The 12,510-nt window shown below is 52.1% G+C and overlaps 1 protein-coding gene across 1 annotated transcript in view; it reads right to left on the bottom strand.

The window, feature by feature from the left end:
• The window catches only part of MAP6 (microtubule associated protein 6), a 37,232-nt gene extending 32,374 nt beyond the window's left edge, over positions 1–4,858 (bottom strand). Inside the window, exon 1 of the mRNA XM_040544627.1 lies at positions 3,966–4,858. Within this exon, the coding sequence (XP_040400561.1) occupies positions 3,966–4,732 (767 nt within the window). The 5' untranslated portion in view covers positions 4,733–4,858. The remainder of the gene's footprint in view (positions 1–3,965) is intronic.
• Between the last annotated feature and the right edge of the window lie 7,652 nt (positions 4,859–12,510).

Here is a 12,510-nt window from a genome sequence, read left to right as displayed (position 1 = left end):
AACTTGAGAACTAGGTTTCTCAATATCGCTTCTCTGGGGAAAATTCATTGCCTTATTACTCATTTCAACACAAAGGGAGCAATATTTCTCATTTCTGCTAAAGGGGAGATACTTCCCCTTTACCTATCACATCTTTTTTTTTTTTTTTTTTTTTTTTTTTTCCCCCATGGAAATAAAAAGTTAAGAAAGCAAGATGGAGGAAAACAAAACAAAACAGAATACATCTAACTTTAATCTTTTTCCATCATTTTCCAAACAAAAATGGGAAACCTTCATTCCTTTGTGTATTTTTGCCAAACACACCTCAAATTGTTCCACTGCCCTCAGCAAACCCCACTGCCTGCACACCTGGTCACCTTCTGTCCCTGCTCCCAGACCCCCAGGGACAGCTCCAACCTGGGAGTCCGTTCATCCCCATTGTCTCCATCCCCATCACCTCCATTCCCATCCTCTCCATCCCCATCCCCTCCATCCCCATCATCTCCATCCCCATCACCTCCATCCCCATCCTCTCCATCCCCATCCTCTCCATCCCCATCACCTCCATCCCCATCATCTCCATCCCCATCCTCTCCATCCCCATCACCTCCATCCCCATCCTCTCCATCCCCATCATCTCCATCCCCATCACCTCCATCCCCATCACCTCCATCCCCATCCTCTCCATCCCCATCCTCTCCATCCCCAACACCTCCATCCCTGCTTTGCTCCACCCAGAAGAGTTCAGGGGACAAAGCCCACTCCCAAGCTCTCAAGCACTGGAGTCACCAGGGCCACCTTTGTGCCCAATGCAGATGAAAACCCATGATGATGCCACCAGGTCCCCTTTCAGGACACCAGACAGCTAAACAAGAAAGGGCTCTCTGCAGCAGCAAAGATGGGGCCCTTTCCAGGAGTTGCCCCCAGGCCAGGTCCTGGCTCCCATTTGTCCACCTGGAAGTCCTATCAGCCACCTAACCCTAGTAGTCCCAGCTGCTGAAGGGTGCCCTGGTCCTTACGTTGGTCCCTCACGGTCCACAGGCCACCACAAGGAGCAGAGAAGAGAGTGGCGAAGGGAGATGCAAACTGCCCCCATAGCACTGCTTGGACAGCCCACATTTTTGGGAGGGAAACTGAGGCAAGAAGCACCTTGGTGCTGGAACCTGCATCACACCAAAGCACACCTGGCCACAGCGGTGGCTTCCAGCACCTCAGGAACGAAACAGGACACCAAACGGGCATGATGTCCTGAGGCTGCACTCTGCCCCTGAGCCCTACAGCATGGTGTGGGTTCAGGTAGGTCCCTGCCTCAGTTTCCCCACTGCAGAAGAGGAACCAAGGCACCAACTGGCCAGCAGATGCCATTGTGCACAACTCAACCACCTCCGAACCTCCTTGATCCCAAGGGCTCCAGCCCATACGTTGCCCCAGGAGTCACTTCACACATGGAAACCTTTAGGACTGAGCTCATCCTCCCAGCATTTCCCTTGCTGTTCTGTAGGATCCCTGGGGCACGCAGAGGCTCCTGCAGATGCATGCAGTCCTGCCATTGCTGCTCCAGCCTTGCTGAAATCTTCTGGGCTCAGACATTAACAAACACAGGGCACATCCTTGGCATCCATCACCAGGGCTGGGAGCAGCCCCTGTCCCCCGTGTCTATCACCACCAGGCACCCTCTGCTCTGTGGTGGAGGTCCCAGTGCACTATTCACTCGGTATAAAGAGGTTAAAAGGGGGAATTCCTCCCTTTTTCATGGCCTGGGGCTGGTCGCTCGATGTTCCCTAGCCGCTAAATAACACAGCAATGCAGCAAGTTTTAAAACCATCAAAAAAATGCTCCTTGGCTTCACCCCTGAGCTGCTTCCCAGCATCCCATTACGCTGATCTGCAGCAGTGGCAAAGGGCTGTAAGGAAATCTCCCCCTTCTCCCTGTGCTGGTGATTGCAGGGAGGCTTCACCCACGCACGAGCACAGCAAAGGGCGCAGAGGACAAGCCCCGTGTTAGCCATCCTTGCTGCTCCCCAGTCATTACGGGATGGTTTTGGCTCCTGTGTGGCCCAAAAGGTTGCCCAAATAGGTTTTGGAGTCTCCATCCTTGGAGATGTTCAAGGCTCACCCCGTAGGGGCTCCTGGGAGCAGCAAGGCTCTCAATAGTAACACGGATTTGGGGAATTTGGCTTTAAAAGAGAACCCAGACGATAAGCGACACTTAAAAGATGCCTAAATTGAGCAGAAAATGAGAACAATTAGCCATAACATCGCTAATGCATTGATGAAGAGGCGCTTATGGCGCAGGGCTGAGTGGCAGAGCAAACAACTCCTCCTGCAATGAGCTGCAAGGAAGAAAATCATGGGGGGGGGGGGGGGGAGGAAGCTGGGGGGAAGGAGAAGCCCTGGGGGTGTCCTAAAAGCTGAGGAGCAACACGGAGAAGGCTAAAGCCTTCATGTTCCCCTTGGGTCCAACACCTGCACTGCCCCGAGCCTTTTTTTAAGGGGGGATGCACAGCCCTGCTGCAACGGTGGCTGCATGGAGTGGCGGGATGCTGAGCATCCAAAGATTTAGGGGAAATAAGCCTAATTACCCTTTGCACCAGTGGAAGAGAGCGGCACAGCAGCTCTCCAGCTCCTGGACAGCTTCCAGCACCAAAAAACCTACACCCTGTAAGACGAGCAGACAAAAACGCCCCAAGTCGAACATCACAGAGGCACAAAGCGGGTTAAAGGACGGCGTGTTGCGCTTGGAAAACCTTTTTCCCTACCAAAGGGTTTAACCATAGCAAAAACAGACAACCCCAAAATCCCTGGCAACTCAGTGGACTGCCAGCAGCTGGATGCACAGCGCCCACAGCATCCCTGGCATCCCAGGGGAGAGCCAGGCCTGGCCCCAAACTGCAACCCCCAAAATAATCCAAATCTCACTGTTTGAGCCATTTCCTGGCCAGGGAGTTTGAAATCCACATGGATTTATTACCTGTTTGATGCACAGCCTGCTCCCTAACCCATCCCCGGGGAAGAAAAGCAGGCTTTCTCCTAACACCATCACCACCATGGCACGCACGTAGGCGCGGGGAGAAGCGACAGGACCGCGGTGAGGCTTTGCTCCCAGCCAGGCCCACCAGCCCTGCTCTCTGCCATCGGCACCCCACTCTCGGCGGCGGTGGGCTCTGCCAAAAGAAAGCTCTGGAAAACACAGTCGCAGCAAATCCCCGTTGCAAACGTACGTGGCAGGGCAGCAGCCGCCCCGCCACTTTTTGTTTTGCATTCCCGACGCATCCAGAAACGCCAGCGGTTTTGCGCCACGGAGTTTGGCGCCGCGGATCCCAAAAGGGGGTCCCTTCCTCGGGTGAAATCGGGGCACCCGGACCCGGGGAGGGGATTAAGGGGGGGAGATATTGGGATATGCCACCCCACGGCGCGTTAAACATGGCAGCATCCGAAGGCTGCCCCACCCAAGGACGCGCGTCACCCGCATCCCGCCGCGTCCCCGGGATGCTTTGTCTTGGGGATGCCGCCGGCCCCGTCGCGAGTGGGATCGGTGCCGGTGGGGTCACAGCGGGTTTCTGGGCACATAGGGATGCTCTGGGGAAGGACCACAGGAGATCTGGGTGTTGGGGTGAAACGGTCCAAAGCTCCCCATGCTAGACAAGCTGGTGGCAGGGGGCGAGTTTGGGGGTGGGAATTTTGTGGGTGGGAATTTTGGGGTGGGAAATTCGGGGTGAGAAATTCGGGGTGGGAAATTCAGGGTGGAAAATTGAGGGTGGGAATTTCAGGAGTGGGATTTCGGGAACTAGGAATTTCAGGGTATGTAATTTGGGGCTGCAGCCCCACCTGGAGCTGTGAACCCCCCCAAAAGACCCCAGACATTCCCCCCCTGCACAGCACCCACCCGTACCCCATCGGCACCCCAAAGAGACGGCCCCACAAAGCTTCGTAGCCTCATTCCCCCGTCCCGCCGGGTGGGCAGGGGTGGCCCCGGGGGGGTCTCACCTGTAGGACGAGCTGACCCCCGCCGCCACCACCTCCTCCTTGATCTGCCTGTTGAGGGCATCGGCAGCCGCCCTGCCCCTGCCCGCCTCCGCCTGCTGCCCCCCGGGCTCCTCGCCCTTCTGCCGGCCCTTCTCCCTCCCGGCCCCGGCTTTGGGATGCTCTTCCTCGGCCTCGGGGTCTTCCTCCTTCTTCCTCCTCTTCTCCTGAGCCGGCTTCTCCGGGGATGCTCGCTCCGGACCGAGGACCGGCGAGGGTCCCGCTTTTGGGATCCACGGGTGATCCCCCCTTTTGGGGATGGGCCAGGCGCGGAAATCCTTCTGGTACTGCGTCTCCTTCTCGAAGGGCGCATCCGAAGGCTGGTACTCGCTCTTGGGCTTGCAGCTGGGCTCCGGCCGCTGCACCTTCCAGGGTTTGTAGTCGTGCCGCATCACCGAATCGGCGGGGGGAGAAGCGTGCGGGGCCGGGCCGGGCCGTGCCGAGCCGGGAGCCGCTTCCCCACCGCCTCCTCCTCCCGCAGCAGCAGCAGCAGCATCGGCACCGGGCTGGGTGGCGATGGGGACGGAGGGGCGCTGGGGGGGAGCGGGGACCACGGGCTGGGGCTGCTGCTGCTGCTGCTGCAGGGGGTGCTGGGGATGCTGAGGATGCTGCTGCTGCTCGGTGGCCTCCGAGTATTTGGTGAAGACCAAGGGCACGGCGATGTCCGCCTTGTCCAGCTGGTTCCAGAAGCGGGCGATGCAGCAGGCGCGGGTGATGCAGGGCCACGCCATGGTGGCCGCGGGAGGGGACCGGGAGAAGGGACAGGGAGAGGGGACGAGGAGGGGGACGAGGAAGGGGGACGCGCCCGGGGAGGCGCAGCGCAGGCACCGCGCAGCGCAGCGCAGCGCAACGCGCCCCGCCCGCGGGGAGGGGGGGGGGGAGGGAGGGAGGGAGGGGGAGGGGTCTGTTTGGGGAGGGGGAGGGGTTTTAGGGAGGGGGAGGGGTGTACCTGCACGCGTGCACCTGGAGGGGGCGCGTGCACGGCCGGGTGTGCAAGGTGGGGAGGGGGGGAGAAAAGGAGAGCGTGGGGGGAGAGGGGTGTAAGGGTGTGCAGGGAGATGCGCGGTGCGTGTGCATGTAAATGCATGTGTGCGTGCAGGGGAACACGCGTGTGCACGCATGAACGCACGTGCACACGCATGAACACACGTGCAACACATGCACAAACACGTGCACACAAAACATGCACACACGCGCACACAAGAACACACATGCAAGACATGCAACACATTCACACATGAACACACGTGCACACTTGCACGCACGTGCACACCCAAACGCATGTGCACACGTGAACACCTGTGCATACGCATTAACACACATGAACACATGCGCACATGTGCACACATGCATATACTTTCACACACATGTACACACGTGCACACACATGAACACACACAAGGACACAAACACGCATGCACACATGCATGCATACATATCCCTACACACGTATGCACACTCACCCATGCACAGATGCCTGCACATGGCTATGTGCATGTGCACATACATGTGAGTACTCATTCCTGTGCACATGCATGCGCACATATAGGCAACAGTCACAGATGTGGACAAGACCCATGTGACCAGACAGACCTGCATTCACATATGTGCACATGTGCATTTGTATACATGCATGCACACTCAGACTTGCACATGTACATGCACATACATGTGCACACACAAAAATGCAAACACATACAAGACGCACACGTATGTCTCTTACACGTGTGCACATTTGCACAACCATATGTGCATGTGCATGCATGCACACACCTGCACCTGTGCAGGCGCACATACCTGGAAGACATACACATGTGGAAGACATGCACACACATGGACTTATTGCATAAACATACATGCACACACGCACTCTCATGTGCTCTTGCACATACACACTCATATTTGCACATATGTGCAGTCACTCACACACCTGCACAGATATGAATATGCATAACCATGCATATACACTCAGATGCAGACACACACATGCAAGATGGATGCAAATGAATGCACATACATGCACATGCACACACATGCACATGTGCAAGCACACACATACACAGATGCATGCGCACATGCACATACACATGTTTATAAACATATGCACACATATATGCATGCACACACCTGCACATGTCTGTCTATATACACATACAGCAGCACTCATGTCTGCACACACATGCATGCACACTTACACCTGCGCACACCTACACATGTGTGCATACACCTATGCACCCACATGCATGCACATTTGCGCACACATGCACATGAACTTGCATATGGGAACATACACATGCACACATGCTTGCATGTGCACATGCACACTGATCAACCACATGCATGAACACTTGTGCAAATACATGGATACAAATGTGAACACAATCACACACGCCTACATACACACATGCACATGCATGCACATTTTATTTGGATACATGTGTACACATACACACACTTACACATGCAAGACATTCATTCACATGTGCACAATCACATACATGCACAAGCACACATACATGAACACATTTGCACACATACGCAGTGACATGCACAGTCAGGCACACACCCCCACATGTGCACATACGTGGGCACACACTTGTACACGCATGTACATATGCATGCACACGTTTGCATGCACGCGTATACATGCATACACACATGCACATGCACAATAATATACACATATGCAGGCACAGGTGCACACACACACATGTGAAAACAGGGACACATGCACAGACATCCACACGTATTCACATGCACACCGGCACAGATACACGTGTGCAACATAGACATTCATACAGAGACATACATGTGCATGCACATACAGATGCATGCGCACACATGCTTGCACACAGATTTGGACTCAGACAGACACACGTATATGTTCACATATGGACACCTGCACAAATGTACTTGCATATAGATGGACACACACACACGCGCAGAAGCTTGCATGCACATATGTGTGCAGGCATGCACACATGCCTTGCATGCGCATTCATGCCTACATAAATACACAAACATACATGGAAGTACTTGCACACACATAGATGTGCACATACACGTGTGCTCAAAGACACACATGCAGACATGCGTGCAAATAAGTGCACACAGATGCACGCAAGCGCACAGATCTTTAACAAGCTGCATTGCCAGGCTGCAGGTTTTTTTTGTGGATAAAACTGCACATGCATGCAGACACGCACATGCATGCACAGCCACATGCATGCACACACACAATCATTTTATTTCGCCTGATTATTTTTCCACGTTTCACTGCAGTGTTACAGCTGCAAAACTGAAGCAAAACACCCCCTCCCAACCCACGTTTGCTGCAAGTCCCACCAATGGCTCCTCCTAACGCTCATTCCTGGCGTGGACTCAAACCCCCAAATCCCACCTGGCAGCCCTCTGAGACCCTTGCATCCGAATAGTGCGTTGCAGTCAGAAAGCTGATCCCCACCAGACAGCGCCTGCAGCTGCTGGGAGTGCAGTGAGAGGCAGGATTACTTGTGCTGGGATTGTTTCCTTACTTCAACGCTTTGCAAACCCTTACTGATTCAGGCCCTGAGGGTTTGTTTTTATTTATTATTTTTTTTCCCATCTTTGCTTTGATTTGCTTAATTTCATCTTGCCTGTAGGTAAATAGAGATAACCTGTTCTCCAGATGGCATCGGAGCCCTCACTGTTTGGGTTGGCTGAATGGAAGGGCTGCCCTTGAAAAAAAAATGCATTATTATTTGCAGATAGAGGTGTCTATACACAAGCATTGCTTTAGCCACCAGGGTTATATCATCCTTGCTTTTGCAACCGGTGCAATTAGAAGAGGTGATCATCATTAAAGATTTAGGCAGCTCTTCAGCATTCAGGTGGGAATCACAATTTTTTTTTAATGCCCCATGTATTGCATTTATAATAAGCGTGGTATGTGCTCCTTTGTACCCACAACAGAAGTGCTAATCACAGCGTAGGCCAATTCTTCCTCTTAAACCCACTATGATAAAGGCAAACCCAGGAGGGAGCAATGACAACTTTGCATTCAGCTCTCCCCACGCTGCATTTTCCTTTTGCACAGGATGAAGCCATTGGCTCATCCAGGCCATGCAGCAAGTAATGGGAGAGTTGTCCCAAAACTGCTGGCATTGGACTGCCTGGCCCAAGTCCTGCTTTTTTTTTTTTTTTTTTTTTTTTTTTTTTTTTTTTTTTTTTTTTTTTTTTTTTTTTACCTACTGCTTTCTGCACAGGATGATGCCAAAAGGCTTTTGCAGCCGATGCACTGTAGTTTTAAAGAAATAGATTGGAACAGCAACAAGGCAAAGTGGAAAAGCATCACCCTACGATGGGAAAACCCACCCAAGGTCTGCAAGATTGCAAAGGGATCGAGCTTGTCGGCTGCTGAACCTCAAAGATGTGCTTATTTTTAAATGTTCTAATTCCATTTACCTGAAGCCTGCCGTGGTGATTTATTAGGGTGTAAAATGCATCTTGGTCTGAGATCTGATACCTGCAGTGAACACGCTCTGCAGAAAGCATCCTGAACTCCATCCACGCTGCTGTCGGATTTGTTGCACTAAGGGTTATCAGTGTAGTTAATGGCCCTTAGCGTAACATGGAGCAGGAAGAAATACTTTCAAGACCTGTTCCCACCCCAGTCTCTTACCCTGCCAGCTCTGGGGGCAGTGTCTGCCTTCAGGCAGGTCTATGCGTGTATTTGCAGCACCAAACCCAGCCTGGTTCAGCTCAAGGAGTTGCACCAATGCGGCAGCAGCTCCGTGCCCAAGGTGATGCATTAGTGTGTTTCTGGTGGCTGCAAGCCCATACGAACCCACTGCAGCAGCTCCCATTTTGCAGCTGCAGCATTCCCAGCCCTGCATCCAGCACGCCTGCTCACTGGGGTTCTGCACAACGCCTCGCATCCCTTTGGGACCTGGGGATTTGCATGTGCACAGCGACTGGGGTGATTCTGAACCTCTTTCTGGGCTCATCTCATATGAAAATGATCAGTCATGCACCACCCATCTCCTTTTTTTCTTAAGCTGAGACATGGGCAGTGCTGCTCTGGGAGGTTTTGCAGCGTCAGGAGGCTCTGCAGATACCAGGCAGACCTGCATGAAGCAAGGAGCTGCAGAACGAAAAGAAAAATGCTTGGTGTCTCCTGAAGTGAACTATACAGTTATATATAAATCCTGAAGCATAGCTGCTCATTCACTTTCAGGAATCAGCCATGGAAATAATTTATTCGCTTACGTCAAGTAAAATCCATTAGCTCTAATCAGCCCGATTGAGTTGCTGGCTACAAACCTCTCTCAGAGAGCATGGGAGTTAAATAAATAAAAATGCCTCCGCATTTAAATTACAGCCACCGCGGCAGAGAGCAGGGACAGCTTTCCCCATCCCCAGACTCTTCTGGGAAACAGCCACAGCCAAATGTGCTGCTGCGTGGTGGGACGTAGGGTTGGGGATGGCCAAGGGCATGGCCATCGCTCTGCATCGGGCTGTAACAAAGTGTGCATGACAATAAGGTTACCATGGAGGGGTGCAAAATGGAGAAAACCCCAAATTTTGCAGCACCCAAAATCAGTGTTGCCTTCAGGCAGTGGTCGTGGGTCCTGTCTATGCTGGCTTCCTTTGGTGCAGAGGCAAGGAACAGCTCCAGACGTCCCCCCGTACAATGCTGATGGACATGGTTTGGGAGCTGATTACTGGGGGACCTGGTGAATCCTCTCCTGGCACCCTCAGATGAAGCCAGGATGATTTTCAGCTGAATTCCAGCTACTGGTGTCCAGCCTGGGGCAGGTCTGAAGCTGCTTCTGCTGCCACTGTGAAGGCTCGCCCAGATTTCCATTTTTCCCTGCTGGAACCAGTGGTGAAGAGGGCTCGGCTTTTTGTCTCAGATCAGCAGTTGACATCTTATCACATGCTGTCTGTGCACGTTTCCTCCCCATGCATACACATACCCCCCAATAATTCCAAGAAGTAACGATATGGCATTGTAGGAGCAGTGCAGCAAAGCTCAGTGCAAGACCTTATAGGAGGGGAAGATGGTTTTATTTGAAAAAAAAAAAAAAAAAGGAAAAAGCAGCAGTAGCCATCTCAAAGGGAGGCACCTGGGGATCACCGACATCCCCACCGGCATCGGAGGAGGGAGATGGCAGCTCAGCCCATTGCTCATGGGAGATCTCCAATAAGAGGTGTCATGAAGTTAAATAAATAAATAAATAAATAAATAAATAAAACAAAAAAACCCACCACCACCAACAACAACTAAAAAAGTTGGGGTTGTAGAAAGACTCCCTTAGGAGTCTTTCTCTGCCCTTATAGAGGGACCCCGGACGTCAGCTTTGCTGGCTGAAGCTGGTGAGACCCCAGCTCCAAGGTTAGACTTGGATCACACCTGGACCCCCCTGGAGAAAAGCATTCAGCTCCACACTACCCTGGTGAGGTGCAGAAAGCTCTCTTTACCTCTATTTGTGCCCAATGGCTCTGCTGCCTCCATGTCCCTGCCACAGCACGATTGTCCCGGGCACCCACACAGCTTTGCAGGCTCTGTCTCTGCAGCAGTGACACTTCTGAATTGCTCCTGTCCCCGGCAAGTGCCACCAGGGACAAGGGAATATGACAGCACAGCAGGTGGCCACTTACAGAGGACTTTTGGTGGCATCTCACGTCTTAAATCGTTTTCTAATCACACGCAACTGCTGTGAATGAGGATCTGCCTGGGGTGTTCTTGTTCTCCTTGTCAACTTTGTTTATGATTCCTATATGTTGGGAGGGTGCTTCAAGGCTGAATGGGATGGCAGCTGAAGGAAATCCATATCAGAGAGCTGCATAAAGAGAATAATTCCACGCACAGAGGGAAGAATTCGACCCAGCCAGATCTCAGAATAAGTTTTTATGGAGATTTTGCAACAGGTAGATGAGGGTGTAATGTCTGAAAGACTGTTTATTGAAAGGATCTGCATTAAATAAATAGCAGCAGGGAGAAGTGGGCTTCTATCCCACCCAGAGCTGGGGATGGACAAAGAACAAGCTCAACGCAACGGTGTCCCATGAGCTTGGGGAGTGAGGGGCTCCACAGCAAGGAGGACCTTGCAGGGGAGATGCATTTACTGCTGGTGGAGTGATGGGCCAAGAAGGGATGGGACTCAGAGGAACCACTGGATAGTTGCTAAAAGGTTGTCCTCGGCTTCCTCCTGATATCTTGGCCTCCCACTGGAGGGGAAATAAGGCTGGTGGGAAGACCTAGGTGCCTGTATGGATGACTGAGGTTCTTCGGAGAAGAAAAAGAGGGTTGTCTATGGCTAGAAGAGAAGGGAAGTGATTTGGAGAGAGCTTCTAGCTCTTCCACGGGTGCTGTGTGACAGAGGAGCCTACATGTGGTGGAGTTTCAATAAGAGACTCAGACAGAGGTTGTATCCAGCTTTTATTAGCAGAGCAAAGCAGGACAGCAGTGGAGTCTCCTGGCTTCCCCTACACGCAATACATGTCACTGCCCTGCTCCTTGCACCGTGCAGGTCCTCCTGATCCTGGAGCGTGGCCAGGTTTCCACGTGGAACCTGCTCTCTTCTGGCCATGCAGGCTCGTGGGGACTCCCTGCCATGCTGATTTGCAAAGCTTGGTGACTTGCAAAGCCCACAGCGCAGTGACTCATGGCTTTACGGGTTCCTTCTCGTACTCAGAGATGGACATTGATCAACTGAATCGCAAGGGCCGCTGATAAAGGGATTACAGAGGACGACCTATTGAGGGATTAAAGGAATTTATGTTCTCAGATGAAACGTAAGCCACAGGAGATCGGATAAATAACTATAAATACCTGAGCAGGAAAAGGCCAAGGAGAATGTGGCTGAAGATATATCATAGAGCACATGAGTGCAAATGCCCGGGTATGTCAGGAAATAAGGAGAAGTGGTGAGAAACTTAAAAAAACTGAGAAAATTGAGGTTTAAAAGCCCTAGGGCTGCGAATAAGTGTAAATTAAACAGCAGCAAAATTCCCCAGGAGGTGCTACCATGGGACTTGTAGGGATTACTTGTAGGTGGTACTGGAGGGGGATGCTCTGCCTGCAGTCCCCACTCAGTGATGATCTCCCTCTGATGCTCCTAAGGAGAGCTCCTGCTCCATCTCTTCCACAACTAAAACCCAAGCCAGCAAAGAGAGAAGGAGAAGGAAGATGTAAAAGCAAGCAGAGAAGCATGAAGTAGCAGGAGGAACTGTGTGGGCCTTTTGGTAGGCACGTCCTGCCATGGGGAGATTCATCTGAGGGCCAGTGAAGTTTTCTCATAGTTATCATTGCTCTTGAATTTCAAATCATTACCCAAGTCTAGGAAGGGAAAGTTGCTGGAAGTTACATGGAAACCCTGGGAGTAAATCTACATCTTCTCATTGCCAAATAAAAGATTACCCTTGTCATCCCCTATCGTCACTTCCCACTGAGCAGGGACGAGGATTGTGGCACTGCAGGGGCAGACCTGAGGTAAGGTTGCTCTTAATACATGCTCTGTATTAA

Source organism: Cygnus olor, chromosome 1 (assembly GCF_009769625.2).
Source record: "Cygnus olor isolate bCygOlo1 chromosome 1, bCygOlo1.pri.v2, whole genome shotgun sequence".
In the NCBI taxonomy this organism is placed as follows: domain Eukaryota; kingdom Metazoa; phylum Chordata; class Aves; order Anseriformes; family Anatidae; genus Cygnus; species Cygnus olor.
This window is presented reverse-complemented; position numbering and strand designations above follow the sequence as displayed.